Genomic DNA, 18,825 nt, shown 5'->3' on the forward strand with positions numbered 1-18,825 from the left:
TGAGAAGGATCTATTCAGAAGCCATATATTTACTACTTTCATAATTTCACTATAATAAATAATTTAGATATTTTCATTTGACATTTGGTATAATTACATGGGGGATTTTTGGATAAAGAAAAAAATTACATTAAGAACTATCATCCTTGTCATCTTTCCATTTCCACATTTCATTCATCATTGGATAGGTTTAAGTACAAGTTGTACCAACGCAATTACTATAGAAAAGGGCAAAACTATAAGCCTAAGAGGAACATTGTTGATGAGTGGTCCTCTACAGATCAAATCAGGGTCCGTAAGGTATTGTATAAAGGCAAGTTCTATACGGTTTAAAAATTTTGAGCTCCAAAAACTAAGCGTTTTTTTTTTTAAGATCTTATTTATTTATTCATGAGAAACAGAGAGAGGGAGGGGGAGAGAGAGAAAGACAGAAAGACAGAGAGAGAGAGAGAGGTAGAGACACAGGCAGAGGGAGAAGCAGGCTCCATGCAGGGAGCCTGATGTGAGACTCGATTCCGGGTCTCCAGGATCACACCCTGGGCTGAAGGCAGCACTAAAACCCTGAGCTACCCAGGCTGCCCAAAACTAAGTGTTTTAATGTAATATCATACAACATTTAGTGTGGTGAGATTAAACAGTAACCAAGAGTTTGGATAGACCCTTAGTGTTCCTTGTTAGAGGTTAGTCATGTGTGCTATGTAAGGATATATGCACTCGGGAATTATTGGTGAATTTAAGAGTGGTTGATCCTCTCTTCTTCTCCTTTTCCTCTAGGTTTGGAAATATCCTGGGATGGAGACAGTTTTGTCGAAGTCATGGCTGCCCCCCATCTCAAGGGCAAGCTCTGTGGTCTTTGTGGCAACTACAATGGACATAAGCGTGATGACTTAATTGGTGGAGATGGAAATTTCAAGTTCGATGTGGATGACTTCGCTGAGTCCTGGAGGGTAGAGTCCAATGAGTTCTGCAACAGACCTCAGAGGAAACCAGTGCCTGAACTGTGTCAAGGGACAGTGAAGGTAAAGCTCCGAGCTCATCGAGAATGCCAGAAACTCAAGTCCTGGGAGTTTCAGACCTGCCACTCAACCGTGGACTATGCTACTTTCTACCGGTAGGTACAGTGTTTGGGGGATGGGTTTGGGTTAGAGACCAAGGATTGACTAACCGTGAAACACTGTTTCAAATTTCTTGGCCTACAAAACAAGGGCCCCCAGTGCACACGGTAAACATTTTTTCTTTCTTGTGTTGAGACTGATCTTATCCTGACTCAGTCCCACGTTATACCTCAAATTAAGAGATTTCAGGGAATATTTTGGAACTATCTCCTACAGGTCATTCTTTTTTGTGTGTATGCAGGCTCACTGGGAAGCTGGGATTTTTCTAGGTGTTAGGCTTGACTCTGAGATTGAGGAGTTATCTCCAAATTCTGCCTACACGGCAGCAGTATAGGACAGAGGTGGGAATCTCAAATGACTCTGGCTGCCTTTGGGCGTTTGAGTGAGCTTGGTTATTTGAGGCCTGAGGAAGAGTTCAGGTCTGCCTCATTGTCTAGCCCCCAAAAATCTGCAGGTGGAAAACAAGGCAGTGAAATGAGAATTCCTTGGGTGTTGGCCAAGTCTCAGACTTTGCATCCAAAGTCAGGGGAGAGTAGAAAGAAGGCTCAAAGATGGAAAAAAGGAAAATCTCTTATTGAGAATATGGATTCCGTAATCCTTTCTTCCATGCTGCAAGGTTGCATTTGAGAGTTGATGAGTCTGGCCTGGTTGTACTTCCATTTATTACACAATTCCATGGGTTCAAGATCTATGACTGTCTATAACTTTAACCACCATGGGTGTGGGAGGAAACATGAGACGACACAGCCCAAAAGGCCTTGTTGAAGTGATTTGCCTGTGCCTCTTAAAATGAGAAAGCTCCTGTGGTCTGAAGCCACAGAGAAGTTATTTTTACTCTTTAATTGCCACCAGTTTATTTCCCCTAGTTCTCGTTAAATGTGATCTTTTTTTATTTGATCTTTGGACATAAAAGATAAAGTTCTATAAAGACAGCTCAAAGTGGAGTGGAAAAAGGACTGTCCCTGTCATCACGCACCCCTGTACATGGCTGCGTCTGCCAAACCATTTGGCTCCGACTCCTACGTTTAGCTCTTTCAAGCCATTTTCCTCTTATAATTTGAATTCACTGGGTTCTCTTCTTCCTCCTTCCTGTACCACCTCCTAAATTGACCCCACCCTTGTCTATTGAAATTGAAAGATCTTAATGTAAGACTTTGGAGCGAGTTAAGCAGCTGGACAAACAAATGAAGCTTCGTTTGGAATCTAAACACCCATCCCTTGAAGGTCTTGAGGGGAAGCAGTAGAGCATAGCAATTATGAATTTTGTGGTCTTCCGGGGCTAAAAATCAGGATGTTTTATAACATTGAACAATTATTTAAGCTCTCTAAACCTTAGTTTGCTTATCTGTGAAGTGGGGATAATAAAAGAACGTACCTTAGAGAGTTGTAATTCAGATTTAGTGAGATTATGAACGTAAATGTATATGCTCAGCCCAGTGCCCACACATGGCAAGTGCTCTGTAATTAACCTATGGCTGCTGCAATTTCTTCTATTAATTAAATTAAATGATGAACCAGTATAAAGACTCTTGTGGAAGCTCCTCTGCTGTATTTACAGATTTGGATTAGCCTCTTCTCTGTCTAACATAGAAAAGAAAGGCTGTATACTTCTCTCAGGGCCCCGACAGTCTACACCTTTGATTTTTATCCCATTTCAAAGGAGTGTGTTGAAAACAGACATTGGAGAGCAGTCCCTTTGTGCAAATTTCTGTTTCTTTTCCCTTTGGCGATTTATTTCATGTGATGATCTCTGGACTGCAAACAGGAATATGATGAGCACCTTGGCAGAAGTCGTGAGAAATGACATAGACACGAACAGAGAGAACCGGAATTGTTAGGTGGCCAGGCAGATGCTCGCCTTCTGCCCTTAGATGTTGCTGCAGCTGCCACAGCAGCACGGTGGGGGTCGCTTGTTTGTGTAAGGGGCTTGATGTGCAGAGGCTGAGGTGCTCATGAGAACGCACCCGGGATCTTTGTGCATGAGGACTGGAGCCCAGGACGTGAGGGGAGGTGAGCTCCTGTTCTGCTGTGCGTGGGGTAGCAGCAGAGCACCCTCCCGTGGCCAGCCACATCTTCCTGGGAGAAGCAGGGGAGCTCCAGAGAGTGGAGCTGGACAATCCTGCCTGTCACAAGTCCTGCTGATGATCTCATGCCCCAGCCAAGAGGGTTTCGTCGTGCATTTTCAAAGGAAGGTGGCCGACGTTGGGTAGATCCTGTGTTTCTTTCCAGTATACGTGTGGCAGGAAAAAGAAAATAAAGTCACCATGGAAAGGTCATTTTGTTCCCAGGGGATCTGCAGTGAGGATCAAATCTTAGAGAGGGTTTAGGAAGCAATGGATGGAGAATGTGTTGGGTGATATCCAGTTGGATCTAATCTTGGCTCTGTTGCTTTCTAGCTGTGTGGCCCCTGTAGCTAGCTGAGTTTTAGATTCTTTAGCCATAGAATGGGTATGACAGTGACTGCCTGGTGGGCTGGCTCCTCCAAGGACTGAGGACAGTGGGCAGTGCCATGTTGTATGTGGTGGACGGCCAGTGCTGGCACAGTGTGCTGTCGTCCTCTGTCCCTCTCTTTCCCTGGGGAATCTTGCCCCCAGCTCAGCCACCTGTCTTTCTGATTGTTGATATCTTCTCCTGCTCATATCATGGAGAACTGGTTAGATAGATTCTCACTGATAAATCCACGGGACAATTTAAAAATGAACTGTTTCTCATTCGTAACACTGAGTGAGATAGGCTAGGGCTCCATTGTAATCCTTTTTAAAAATGTATTTTATAAGAGTAATATATGTTCATCGTATGACATTTAAATATTAAAATAAATGAAGAAAATGGCAATCATATGATATTTCACACATGTAAATTTTTGCCCACATATTCTATGTCACTGGTGGAATTTCTAAAATGAATCCAAAAACATAGTCATGATCATAGCTGTGACCTTATTTATGAATCATTACAGGACCGGGATTTGCTTTGATGGCGTGAAAAGTCATGTACATCAATTGTGTATGAATTTGATTCCTTGCATTTTCCCCTCACCCTCTTAAAGAAATATGAGTAATTCCTTTATTTTTAAAATTTTTTAAAGATTTATTTATTCATTCATTCAGAGAGAGGCAGAGACACAGGCGGAGGGAGAAGCAGGCAGGGAGCCCGATGTGGGACTCGATCCTGGGTCTCCAGGATCACACCCCAGGCTGCAGGCGGTGCTAAACCACTGTGCCACCGGGGCTGCCTGAGTAATTCCTTTAAGGAAATACAAATGCAGTCTTCTAGATACTACTGTGTGACATGGAGAAGAGAGAGAACAAAGAAGATATTTCCCTGAGGAAATGTTAGCTTTTTTTGGATTTTCTTAATCATATGATAAGTTCCATAGAGCACATTGTTATAAACATGAGATAACCATCTTCTAAAGTGAAAGTAGTAAGTCTAGTTTTTTTGAATTAGTGTTTACTTTTGAGATGTCTAGGATGTAAATCTTTCATCTTATTTGACCTTTTATCCAGTTCAACATTTTATTTTATTTTTTAAAAGATTTTATTTATTTATTTGAGAGAGAGCAATCAAGCACGAGTAGGGTGAGGGGGAGAGGGAGAAGCAGGATCCCCACTGAGCAAGGAGCCCTATGCGGTGCTTGATCCTGGGACTCTGGGATCATGACCTGAGCAGAAGGTAGATGCTTAACTGACTGAGCCACCCAGGTGCCCCTAGTTCAACATTTTAAATAGTAAACAATCTATTGTCTAAAAACTTGAAAAACTTTGTAAATGAATAAGAAATCAGCCAAGATTTTTTTTTTTTCTCTTCTGGGAAACTTTTCAGGTTTTGCTAATTTTCAGCACAAATCACTTCTACCTATCCTGGCCTCATTTGGCATAAAAATGTAATATTTAGTTGGATATTAATTTAATCTTTGTGATCAGCATAATTTTGTTTAATTTACCAATTGAATATGTTTAGGTGCAAGGTAGTTTAATTGTGAATCACATAAAAATTTTAGCTGGCTGCATTGATAAGGAGTCGTAAGTCCTCGAGTTGCTAATTGACTAGTCCTTCAATTAGATCATTCCCTTTAAGTGAAGTAAGTCAGTCGGAGAAGGACAAACATTATATGTTCTCATTCATTTGGGGAATATAAATAATAGTGAAAGGGAATATAAGGGAAGGGAGAAGAAATGTGTGGGAAATATCAGAAAGGGAGACAGAACGTAAAGACTGCTAACTCTGGGAAACGAACTAGGGGTGGTAGAAGGGGAGGAGGGCGGGGGGTGGGAGTGATTGGGTGACGGGCACTGGGGGTTATTCTGTATGTTGGTAAATTGAACACCAATAAAAAAAAAAAATAATAATTTTTTGCATCCTCCTTCACTGGTATGTTACGGAGACATCCTAGTAGCTGGGGAGGTAGTGGACTGTGGAAAAATTGATGTGAGGTCATTTGAATTCTATTTGGATTCATGCACAGGCATCCCCGTGGGGGATGTGTCGAGTATGTTCATGCCTCTCTTCTTATTTCTCATGCTTACCTGACTTTCCCAGCCTCACGTTGCCTTCTCTGTGTCCGGATGCCAGCTGGGATATCTAGGAGGAATAAGCAGACGCCCCCCACCCTCAGCCCTGAAGGCTCCCTCCAGATTCTCTGCAACCAGCCTCAAAGCTGCTCCCCACTGCTGCCTTGGGCCACACTGACCAGGAGCTTTGGGCAGCCCTGGGCAGGGAGAAGCCAGGACGTGGGGCTGGGCTGTGCAGGTCCAACTGCAGAAGGAGAAGACCTCATTGCTGTGTGAGACATCAGCAATGGGGGTCTTTCCCTATGCAGACCCCAAGTCCTGGATAACATAGTTACAAGAAAGTCTAACCTGCCGGGAAAGCAGGGCTCTAAAGTCGGGTCAGGCCCACGTTTCAGAGAAGTCAGGAAAATGGATGTGGACTGCAGCGAAGCCCAGCCACTTACAGACCACAATCATCTCAGGACTGTTTTCCTCTCTGTGCCCTCCTTACTGGGGTCTAATTCACCAGAGCAGAAAACTCTGTTCACTTGTCCGCTTTGAGAAAGTGTCTGGGGATTCCCAGTCTAGGAAATGTTCTTTTCTTTCCATGCAGTGGTTTTTACAGCTGTAAGGAATTGAAGTAATGCCAGAGGATTCACAGATGTGTCCTGCCCTCGGAGGTACCGGGAGGTAGGAGGTGGGAGTAGCGCAGGAGAACACTGGAACTTCTCTAGCACAATGGTGGTGGATATACTGGTGTCCAGGGACTGACGAGGCTTCCTTCCAGGAGAAGATCACAGACTTTGTGAATGACCCACTTTGTGTTTTCCTACAAAGGAAACTAATAATTTATTATAAAACAAGAGAAGAGCTCGGGCGAAGAGCACAGACTTTGTGTGTATGTGTTTGTGCATGAGAAAGTCATATAAAACTAACTGCTGTTCTATAATTAAAATCAACTCGATCTTGCCTCACTTCAAAGAAGAACATGCTGAGAACATTTCTGTCGACAGCTTTTAATAACCTGTCTCAAATTGCCGTTAGAACTAGGGTCCTGGGGCCCCGGGGTGGCTCAGTGGGTTAAGTGTCTGCCTTTGACTCAGGTCATGATCCCAGGGTCCTCCGCTTGAGCCCTGCAGCTACTCCTGCTCCGCGAGGAGCCTGCTTCTCTCTCTCTCCCTCTGCGGCTCCCCAGCTCGTGCTCTCTCTCTGTGTCAAACAGATAAAAGCTTTTTTCTTTTCTTTCTTTCTTTCTTTCTTTCTTTCTTTCTTTCTTTCTTTCTTTCTTTCTTTCTTTCTTTCTTTCTTTCTTTCTTTTTTTTTTTTTTTAAAGAACTAGAGTCCTAAACCAAATGAGATGTTCATTTTAAAGTGTGACATTATAGGCCTTTCTTTTTATTTTCCATTTGGCATACTAAGCTTTTAGGATGAGTCAGTCACTCTGAGTCTGTCAAGAAGGTACGCTGACACCGGGTGGCAGTAAGACACCTCAGTTGTATCACCTATCAGACTTGAGTCCTTATAAATCCACCCATAAAGTTCAGGTGTTTTCTCTACTCATTAGTGTGTTCTCTCTCCCTCTCCCTCCCTCTCTCTCTCTCTCCCTCCCCTCCCCTCCCCTCCCCTCCTCTCTCTCTCTCTCTCTCTCTCTCTCTTCCTCTTAACTTCTGCCCTAAGCTACTCCTTTCACTGTGTCTAAATATACAACACACATTCCCGCCTCTGGGTTCATGTCATTCCCTTGCCCGGGATGCCCTCATTTTATACATTGATTTAAGCTGAAGGTATAGCTCAAGCCTCATCCCAGGCCACTGGAGATATTCTTTCTGTAGTTTCTTAGATATGCTGATTGTATTTATCATGATTTAACACATGCTATGTTGCACTGCCATCGTCCCTCCAGCACTGAATTTTAGGTTCGCTGGGAAATGAGGAATGTGTTTTCTACCCTTTTGTATTTCATCCAGCATCGCCCCTGGAATGAAAGGTTTCTCAGCTCCTTTGCTAGCCTCTCTCCCATGTCTATCCTCTCTGAACTGTGACTTCTGCTATGCTTAATTCCAAGTCCATCTTAGGTCTTTATCACCACACTCAGTTATGCACTTACAGGGTATGCATGCATCTCTGTCCTAACGGGGAATGGACTGGTCATGGCAGGCAGAGCCTCTGGTCCACCTTCGATGCACCTGCCAGCCCTTCTTGTTGCATGAGCCTACGGCTGTGACTACCTCTGGATCTCAGCACTACCTCCGCCTACTCACAATTCACTTGAAAGCCACTCAGACCACCCAGCTCCTCTTCTATCTCTCAGCTAGGATTTGGCCTTGCCACCTTCGTACGCAGTGTTTTGGTTCATAGTCAGTTCTGTGTTGGTCTCTCCCAGTTGGTCTTCAGACTTCAGATTAGCCTCCTCTTATGGAGGCACAACAACTGACCTCCCATGGGGCGATCTTGCCATGGGACCAACTGACCCTGTGTCCTGACACCTGAGGAGTCACACCCCTTCACTGATCTTGAGCCTTCTAGCAGGTTGGAACCAAAGCCTCATGTAGTCTTTCCCTCGACTTTATATCTGGTCTTTTCCATATCAGTCACACGTAGCTTCTTTCCTATTTGCTCCACCAAATAACCCAAAATAAAAGTGTTAAACTCCCTTCTAAGTGCCTAGATTTCAGTTCAGAAGGGCCCTTCCTGGTGAGTCCAATTTTCTTGGGGCCAAAGCAGAAAAAATATACATGAGTATACTTAGAAAGGTCCAGGGTTGCTTGGGACATCATTGTATCCAAGTCTAAAGTCATCTCATGTTTATATTTTCATATCAAAAATAAATGATTATCCTTTAAAGAAGAAACAAAAGAGAAACAGTACCTATCTTAGCAGGTAGGTTACCCTTTGAGGAGAGTTTAGGCCAACTGTATGGCTAACCAACTACAGAGGTGGAGGGAGCGCAGGCCATGCAAGACAACCCTTACTTCTGATACTGCCAGTTCGGAGGATTTCTCAAAATCACTTCGGTGTCAATAATTTTCTAGAAGAACTAACAGAACTCACCAAATGCTGTTATACACATGATTATAGTCTATTATAGGGAAAGGATACAGATTAAGGTCAGAGGAGACACAGGGCAGAGTCCAGGAGAGGTCCAAGCATGAGCCTCTGCTGTCACTTCTTAGGGAGTCATGGATTGACATTAAGTTCTCTTGGCCACCATGCTGGCAATATTCACCATTCTCAGGGTATTTCCAATCAGGGAAGTTTCACCTGAGCCTTTGGTGTCCAAAGATTTTACTGGGACTACCACCTGCTACCTCTATGGCTGACTTCTGGTCTCCAGCTTCTCTCAGAGGTCATACTGTTGCCCTTACTATCCGGTTCCTCTGGAAATTCAGGGCCCATGTTGACATGAGGCCCAAAGCCCCAATCAGAAGTCACATTGTTAAGTGTCTGGTGTCCAAAGCCACCAGGTAAAAAAAACAATACTCCTGAAAGGCAGGACGTTCCAGGGGCCTAGACACCACCCCCCTGGGAGGCAAAGTCCAAACCAGACTTTTGGGCAAGGGGTTAGTTCTTTACCACACAACCTATCTGGCTCAAGGTTAAATCTAATTTCAATTTGGTTTTAATTTTAGCTTTGAGTTTATTTTCAGCATAAACTTCCTAGAATCCTGCAGTGTTTCTCCTCAGAAAATTACATTCTGGGATGCAATTATATTCTGGGAGGCTTTTGAACACATTTGAATGAGTGTCATTGTCAGAGGTAAAACACTAATTATTTTGTAGCATCTCTCTTGGCTGCTTAGGGGACGTCTTGATTACTTCTAAGTAAACAAGAGGCAGTCTGGTGCAGCTTCCTTATATTTTCATTATTTATGAATGTAAGGCCTTTTCCATCCGTGAGAGCAAGGCTGACATGGGTAGTGTTTTCTTCATTTCCCTGTTGAGCTATCTGGGACACTGAGAGGTGAGGGGACTCATTGGGGGCCACCTGTTGAGCCCGGGCAGCCAACCTAACAGGGCACCTAGTCCAGGATATCTGGCAAGAACCTCCATGGCTGCTGTCAGAGCCTCTCACTATACATTCAGACTTTAAATATCCTGCTCTGCCATGAGTTTTTGGAAGAAGATTTCATTAATTATTTAATTTGCTTCTTTTACAACTTTCAACTGAGCACCTGCTGTGTGCCAGAGTCTGTTGTAGGTTGGCAATTCAGGACTGAACAAGAGAGACAAAAGCTTTTCCTTCAGAGGATCCAGAGTCTAGTGTGAGCAGGCAACACTAAATAGGAAACAAGGTCACCACCAACTGTGAGAAGAGTAATGGAGGAGACAAGGCAGGCTGGAGGAGGCCAACTTTGAATTAGGTGGATGGGGAAAGGCTGCATGAGGAGCTTTCCTTTGAGGAGAGTCCATGGCAGATGGGAAGGACTGGTGAGGGGAGGCCCAGCCAGGGTAGGGGAAAGGGCACAGGCCCTGATGCTGGGCAGGATGTTGTGGCCTGTTTGCAGACCAGAAAGGAGGCTGTCATGATTGACACTTATAGAAGCCATGAGAGTTTGTGGCTCTTTGTCCCCTTCTCCTATTCCACCTTTCTCCCAAGCCCCTCCCCTTGGGCAACCACGAGGTTTTTCTCTGTACCTATAAATCTGTTTACGTTTCATTTTGTTGGTTGGTTCATTTTTATTTTTAGATTCTACATGTAAGTGAAATCATACAGTATTTGTCTTTCTCTGTCTGACTTACTTGGCTTTGCATAATGCCTTCTAGGTCCATCCATGTTGTCATAAATGGAAAGATCTCATTCTTTTTTTTTTTTTATGGCTGAGTGATATCCCATTGTATGTATATACATCTTCCTTATCCATTGATGGACACTTAGGTAGCTTCCATATCTTGGCTATTGTAAATAATGCTTCATGTATCTTTTTGGATTAGTGTTTTTGTTTTCTTCAAGTAAATATCCAGGAGTGGAATAAATAAGTCATGGGGATGAATAGGACAGCATAAGTAATATAATCCATAATATTGTAATAGATTTGTATGGTGACAGATGGTAGCTAGACCTACCATGGTGAGCATTTTGTAATGTCTGTAAATGTTGAATCACTACACTGTAACCTGAAACTAATATTGTATGTCAACTATACCCCAATTAAAAATAAATTAAGTAATTAAAAAAATACACACTTGTTGGGAAGAAAAAAGTGATGGGTATGCTGCCAACAACCATTTGAGCTTGGAAGTATATCCTTGCCCATTTGAGGCCCAGATGAGGCAACAGCCCCAGCCAACACTTGGAGTCTCTCCTTTTGAGACTCCAAGCAGAATCCTTGCCTGGACTGTTGATCTAGAGAACCTGGGATAGTAAATATGTGTTGTTTTAAGCCACTTAATTTGTTGTTTAAGCCACTAAACTTGTTGCATGGCACTGGACAACTACTATACGGAGAAATCAATTTTGACTTATCTTTGGATTTACAGTTTCTTAAATACTGACAGAAAGTACAATACAAGTACTCTTTTTTAACCATTTCAAACTTTACCATTTTATATAGTTTGATGTGACTCCATCAATTCTGGGCTCCCTGTCCCTATTCTATGGTTCTATAGCACTCTGTACTTCTCTTATCATAGTAGATTTGAAAAATGTATTATAGTATCTTTTAAAAAAAAGATTTTACTTATTTATTTGACAGAGAGATAGAGTCAGAGAACGTAAGTGGGGAATGGCAGAGGGAGAGGGAAAAGCAGACTCCCGCTAATGAGCCCGAAGCAGGGCTTGACCCTAGGACCCCAGGATCATGACCTGAGCCAAAGGCAGACATCTGCTTAACTGATTGAGCCACCCACGCATCCTAAAGTGTCTTTTTAAAAACCTTATCACGTCTAAATTGTAGGCTCTTTGAAGCTCATATGTTTTGCTCATGGTCGTGTACCCAGTGCCTAAGAAAGTATATGGAATATAAATGTTTTCTGGTACTCAAAAATATATATTGGATGACTAAATGGGGAAAAATGAATAAGCAAAGAAAGATTTTTAAATAAGTGATGGATAGAGTGGTACAAAATGAATGTGGCATAGCTGTCAAGTAGGCTCTGTAGCCAGCATCAATTTCTGCGCTCCTCTACTGGCAAGTTGTGTGCTGTTGAGCAGATAGGTTCCCATGAAGCCCTGGGTACCTCTTGTGTAGAAAGCGATGGTGAGAGGACCTGTCAGATTGCTGTGGGGGTTTGTTATGAGGCTTGAACTCTACATGGAAATTTACTTCAGGCCTGGCATAGGGCAAATTATGCTCAGTCAATAGCAGTTTTATTATTAATATTATTTCATTGCTCTGACATAGAAACCTGCTTTATGTGGAGTTTGCCTTCAGTGTAATCTATTCAACCTGGTTCCAGAACCTGAAAAAAGTGTTTCAGTTTTCTTTTCTGTGGTCATTTCTAGACCCATCTGGAAGAACTGTTTCATATCTGGCATGGAAATGAATGCTTTTTCTTAAAACAAAGCAAAGCAAACAAAACCAAGAGCTGATTAGAAATTCATTAAAGTTTTCACAGTGTGCTCTTCACAAATTATTTCAGCTGACAGTACTGACCCAGAAGGGGCGGTGAAGAAGGGACAATTCATTCTGTTAGATGAGTACTTAGATGTGAACCTTAAAAAAAATTGGATTCATCTCCAGTGAGGGTAGAGATTGAACATAGAAGGGGTTCATATGTCTTGTTTTGTTTTTCTTACAAGAATACAAAGTGTTGGAGAAGAAATGTGTGCCAAGTTCTGACTTTCTTCATGCCAAGATTCTTTGTCTTCTTTAGTAGTATTTGAGCATAATGTAACCTTCAGGTGGTGATTGAAGGTTATTACTAGGGTATAACTGGCACTTAGGAGCATCGTTCCTAGGAGATCTGGGGTGGTGGTCAGGGCTCCTGAGCTCTATTTGAAATTTAGATCTTAATAGCTCTGGTCTTATTATAGCTTCCGTTGACCTATTTCCTCCTCCTCATTTCTTTTTTGTTTTGATGTAGAAAATAATATTGGTTAATACTGTTTGTGAACTAAGTATTTAAAGATTCTGAAAAAAGACCCAAGGCTTCTTCCTATGAGAAAAGTACTTTGGGACACGGACTGTATTTTTCCCCCTTTTGCCAGTGGTTACCAGAGAGATCAAAGCAAGTTTGTGATCCATTTCAATCAAGTGTATAGAACGTCAGGGCCAGGATTTTATTTTCTAAACTAATCACAGTGCTGGTTTCATTTTTATCTTTCTGGCAGTTTTCATTTTATTTCATTCTGCGTATAGTTTTGTAAGCTGATTTAAATCCTTTCTGGAACAAGTTGGGAAATGAATGACAGTGGCCATGGGCAAGGGATTTAGCACCTCTGAACTTGCAATGTTTTTCATTATAAAATAGAGCAACAGGTTGCTCATGAGACTAGATGAGGTTTCCTTTGTAATGATATAATGACTAAGCAATGGCCAAGAGACTAGATGAGGTTTCCTTTGTAATGATATAATGACTAAGCAATGACCAAGGGGCTGGCAACCTCACCAGCAAGATACAGTGGCCTTCATGAGGGCAGGCCTGAGCTGAGCCCTGTTGTTTCAAGTCATCCTTTAGAAAATCAGGATATGCAGTTGGGTGCCAGAACTCAGAATCAAGAGCACCTGGAGACTGGTGTCCTCAGGCTTCCATCAGGGCACATACAGAGTGGTTAGAACCTTGATGTATTGTAAGCACAGCATCGTGCCTCAGTGAAACCACAGGGACAGATGCAGAATCTGTCCTGGCAGCATCATGGGCTTTTCAAGGCGTCATGGTGGCCGTCGTTCTCGGAGCAGCAACAGGACTTCTGTCCAGAGCATAGGGCTGTACTGGGTTGATGGCCCTCCAGGACTCTTTGACCATTTCCTAATCAAACTGACAAGAACTGAAATCAATGAAGAGTGTGTACATACAAAATAAGAGGTAACCTTTTGCATTCGTGGATCCTCCTACATACTGTTCTCTATTTACATGAAAACCTAATATTTGACCTCATTTTTTCTCCTGACCTGGCAAGTAAAAGGTGTAGTAGGCTTTTACACACAGGCTTTTTTTTGGGGGGGGAAGGGGGGCAGTGGTTCAACCAGGGAACAAATATTGAAAAGTGTGTATATGGAAAAACAAACAAACAAAAAAACCAAAAAAACCCCAAAACCAAAAAACAGAATGGGCAATCTGGTTAAGGAAAAAAATGATGAATTATTATTTTTTCATATACCCACAGTCCTCTTTTATAGGCTTCTGGTCAATTATTCATGTCTGGGAGTCAATGAAATCAACAAATAATAAATTAAAATATATATTATCTATTGTAAAAAAAAAGCATAGATTATTTTGTAGTCACTGTTGTGATTAAGTAATTCACTGGGCGCTGTTCAAGGTGCTGGAGCTATAGCAGGGAATAAGATAAATGAGTCCTCTGGCTCACAGAGCTTGCAGAACAGGCTAGGGAGTGAGCGAGACAAGTAAACATGGCTGTAGATAGGGAGGGATGCATTTTTGAAAGATGTACAGGATGCTGTGGGAATCTGCCAGGGGGTGGCTTCCTGGAGGAAGTGACTTCCTAAGCTGAAACCAAAAACATATGGAGTTTAGGTGCACAGAAAAAGTAGTAGGGACTTAGGGAGAAGAACAGAGGGAAAGATCCCAGCCATTAGAGACTGCATGTTTAGAGCTGTGGAGCACAGCAGGAGGCTGGCACAGGCAGCTAGACAGATATTCTGGGGTGCAGCATCACAAACAATGAGGGGTGAGGACCATGAGTCAGGAGGCAAAGGCCTCACCCAGATCACTACAGGTCATGCCCCGGCATCCATGAGACAACGGAAGGGGCTCACTGAGTTTCTTTCAGCCATTAACTGAGCAGTGGTTCAGTGAAGTGGTTCACTTACTCATCATTCATTTATTTATTAGTTTTTATACACCAATTATACATTCTATGCATTACTTCATAGCTCTCACACCTTAGCAGGTGTCAGGGTCATTTAGTGGGTCTGGGGTGGGGCTTCAGAATGTGCATTTCTAAGAAGTTCATAGAACTGGGGGTCGGGGAACCACGCCAAAGGAGCCTCTGCACCATGTGAAGGAATTACAAGAACTGCTTCCAGGTGTTTATGAGTTCTTCAAGGGACTTAATTCTCTGAGATTTTTCTCTACTCAACAACTTTTTTTTTCTATTGGGTGTGCGTGCGTGCGTGTGTGTGTGTGTGTGTGTGTGTTTATCCTTTACTGTTTACCTTCAAACGTTAGGGATGAGAACACAGAGTGGGTCCATGGCTTAGGGGTTTAGGAGCTGAGATTATGCTCACTTAGACCAAAGGGGTAATGGGAGCTCAGTGGCACTTCTTAATGTGTAGTTCAAAGTACAAGCACCAAAGTAAATCTTTTTACCTTTTTTTTTGGTGAGTGAAAGGGTGCTGGTCCTACTGCCTCCTTGTCCATAGGGCCAGGCCAAACAGAAGTGCTGGATTTGCTCTGCTGGGTTATTTGTCAGTCAGAATTAGAATCCAGAGTCAGAGTTCTCCTGGTACTGAGATGCTTTTCACTGAACCCAGTGCAAGGAACCACCGGGGCACTTTTAGAGGACCCGGGGTCCAGCCAGTGAGGGGGAACGGAGGACCGAATACAGCACAGCTTTGATGCTGATCAGGATCAGAGCCCAGGGTTCCTGTGCAGAGGCAGGGCTGCCCAAATCCTCTCTTCCCCCAGGTCCTCAGACAGAGTCAGGGGCCAGGACTGTGCGCCCAGAACGGCCGACAGGATGTATCTGTAAACATCTGTTTCCTTTCTACTGGTGTTAGGCTTTTAAAGAGCCCAGTCAATGGGCACACAGAGTAGAGAAATAAATGCTTTGCAAGGAAATGGGGAAATCTGGTGGCGATACTGGAATTAATAATTCTTTTAACATGAAAGAGCTGTTCCCTATGATCTTTACTGTCTTACCTAGTGTTTGGAGTTTTAAAAGAGAGAAGACAAGCTGGTTTGTTCATCGCATCACAAGCAAATGGCCCATGTGTGAGCTTGAAGGTAGGATGCATTTGAGCTGCTCAAAGAATATGGGGCCAGAAGACCTTTCAGAGCCCCTGAAAGCTTTTCCATATGAAAAGGAAGCCAGGAAATTGGCGTCTTCATTTTGTCTTTGTGATCAAAGCTGGGAAGGAAAGATATTAAACAGATACTGACCCATAGTTTTGTGGACACCGTTAGGATTTATTGGCCTGAATAGCAAATAGGGACTGCAGAAAAGCTGAGGTTGGTGTTTACTTGAGGGGATAAAGAGATTCAGATCCAGAAGCCTACTGAAAACAGAGGGCTGTATTTCTACAGACCGTGAGTCCATGGGCTTTGGTGATAGGAGATACCAGCAACCAAGTGAGCGAGCATTGATTGACATGCATTAGGTGCCGGAAGCTCTGATAATACAGTACAACGTTAATAATAACGGGTAATGCTATGCTAAGTGGAGGAATAAGAGCTTACGTATTTGAGTGCTCCCCATGTGCCAGTGGCCTCTGAGGGCTCTGCCTGCCTGCAGTGTTCCACTTGTGTGGGTGAGGAATCAGAGCTCACGCTCTGACAGGAGTCGGACCTGTCAGCCAAGGTCACCAGGCCAAAAAAAGGCAGTCAGGATTTGAAACCAAATCTATTTGACTCAGAGCATATGCTTGTGACCATGACCATCATAATCTGATAATAACAGTCAGTCATCACCTATCCTTGACCTTAAATTATCTTCGTTTTCTAAACTGAGCTAAAAACCCTGGGATTTTTGCAAATGTTTCCTATACCACAATTTATTTTCATTTCAAAGGCTGTCTTTTCTTTTAAAATATTTTTTTATCAGACTATACTTTTAATGTTTTAAAAATATACATTTTTGTTATAACAAATTAATTTCAAAGTGTTTGCAAAGAAGCATTTTGCAAGTAAAAAATGTATGCCTAAAGAATATATAAAATATTTTCTTTTAAGCAAAATTATCTATCCAGGTTTTGGAAGCATTGTGCTGTCGTCTTATGTTGGCTGAATTTTGAATAAAGCAATTTCATCCTATTGGTCTTTTAAATAGAAATATATGAATTTCCAAACGGTGGCCATTTTTCTACTCAAATTTTTCTTTCCAGTTCACAGTGTTAATCCTAGCACTGAGACATGCTAATGTCTGATCCCAAAGGTTGAGTTCATCACAGAATGGTAATCCTTGATTCCAGTGCTCTGCACCTATAAAGTATTTGTAGCTTTTTCATCTTTTTTCTTCTTTTTGCTTTTAAAGACTGTGTAGAAACAATGTCTTAAAGAAAGAAGCTGATTTCTATTTCACATCTTGCTTAAGATGTTCCGATTGATATGATCCTGGTGACTCAGTGATTCTAACTTCTGGGAGGCCACAAGCCTTGTTGAGAACCTGACAAAAGCTAAGGTCCTTTTTCTAGAAAATGCACGCACGCCTGTGCATATGACAGGGAATTATCTCTGTAGGGATCTGGGGACCCTGGGTTAAGAAAGCCTGACTCTTTCCTCCCTCCTTCTCTCCCTCTTCAACTCTTTAATCAATGCTTTTTGAGCCATATTAAATGTTAGGTGCTGTGCTGTGTGTTGGGATTACAGTGGTGAGTGAAACAGACGTGGCTTCTGTCTTCATGGGGCTTATAGTCTCATGATGAGAAAGACAGTAATCCAATATCCTCAAAAATAAATATGTCATGATATGTATGGGCTACCAAGGGATACTTTGGTGCATAAGCAGATCATTTCACAGGAGGGCCAGACCCAGTAGGTGTGTGCATAGGGGAAGAGGGAGGCATGTGCATCAGACAATGACCCCTTCTCCCTAGCAAATGATACTTGAGCTGAGAGCAAAAGGATGGGTAGCAGTGAATCAGGCTAAGAGACAGGAAGAGAGGGCCCTAACCAGGAAGTATCGTGGCACACTCAGGTGCCTCTAAAGTATTTATGTAGCCCACCCCCTGAACTACCCTCGTGCCTGTCCTAGGGAGCTTGGTGTACTTCCTGTGTTATACTCTCCATGTAATAAAATCCACTACTCAGAATCTTACCTGTCAGCGACTCATTCATGTTATGAGTCAAATCATATTTCCCCTGAAGGTAAATCCCTCTTATGGGACTTTAAAGTAGGTTTTCTCTTCATCCTCAAGGGAGCCCATATTACCGAATCTGTTGTATCCAGGGCAGGGGTTTATATGACCTGCTACATTGTGCTTGGAGTCAGGGCCATGTTCCTTTGCAAAAGCACATCTGGAGTGATGAAGGCACACTTGCTGCACAGGTTGTACGCACACACACACACACACACACACACACACACACACACACGTGTGCCAAGCCATGTCCGTGCCACCAGCACACATTCAGTAATACAGGTGTGCCACCACCCTGGCACGAGGTTCAGACCTTTGTTATTCTTTGTCAGTCCTTGGACTGGCACTGCTGGGAACTTGTTAGAAATACAGAATCAGGGATCCCTGGGTGGCGCAGCGGTTTGGCGCCTGCCTTTGGCCCAGGGCGCGATCCTGGAGACCTGGGATCGAATCCCACATCCCACATCGGGCTCCCGGTGCATGGAGACTGCTTCTCCCTCTGCCTGTGTCTCTGCCTCTCTCTCTCCTCTCTCTCTCTGTGACTATCATAAATAAATAAAAAAATAAAAATTAAAAAAAAAAATTAAAAAAAAAAAAAAAAAGAAATACAGAATCAGTCCCTACACTCACCCTCCTAAAACACGATGTGCAATTTTGGTAAGATTCCCACATGATTTGTGTACACATTAAAGTTTGATCAGCGCTGATTTGGTTTTCTCCACTTCTGCTCTGACCTAAGCTGTACTGTGTTGTTGAATAGCTTTGTCTCAATGCTTCCATTAGAGGCTTGATAGCACATTGAAGCTTTTGATTATCTATATTTTAATAGAATAATATCTTTTCCTATGTGAAGAAAGGGAGGAGTCCAGGTAACTCATGGGACAGTTGGGATTTGACTCTCGTGTGTAACAGATGTCCATATTCACAGGGGCCGACGGCACACTGTCACACTCTGCAAAGGCATGTCACCTGTTCACGGGTTGGTCACCTGTTAGTTACAAGCCTTGTTCTTTATGATTTTATAGCAGATGGAAAGTCTCTCTCTTTTTTTTTTAAAGATTTTTATTAATTTATTCA

General features: G+C 42.8%; 1 protein-coding gene across 2 annotated transcripts in view; it reads left to right on the forward strand.

Annotated features, from left to right (window-relative positions):
- BMPER (BMP binding endothelial regulator) overlaps positions 1-18,825 on the forward strand; it is a 244,690-nt gene that overhangs the window by 169,193 nt on the left and 56,672 nt on the right. For both annotated transcript variants that reach the window (XM_038557315.1, XM_038557314.1), the window contains exon 13: positions 775-1,111. In XM_038557315.1, coding sequence (XP_038413243.1) covers positions 775-1,111 — 337 coding nt within the window. The remainder of the gene's footprint in view (positions 1-774; positions 1,112-18,825) is intronic.

The sequence above is a fragment of the Canis lupus genome, chromosome 14 (genome assembly GCF_011100685.1).
Source record: "Canis lupus familiaris isolate Mischka breed German Shepherd chromosome 14, alternate assembly UU_Cfam_GSD_1.0, whole genome shotgun sequence".
Lineage (NCBI taxonomy): Eukaryota > Metazoa > Chordata > Mammalia > Carnivora > Canidae > Canis > Canis lupus.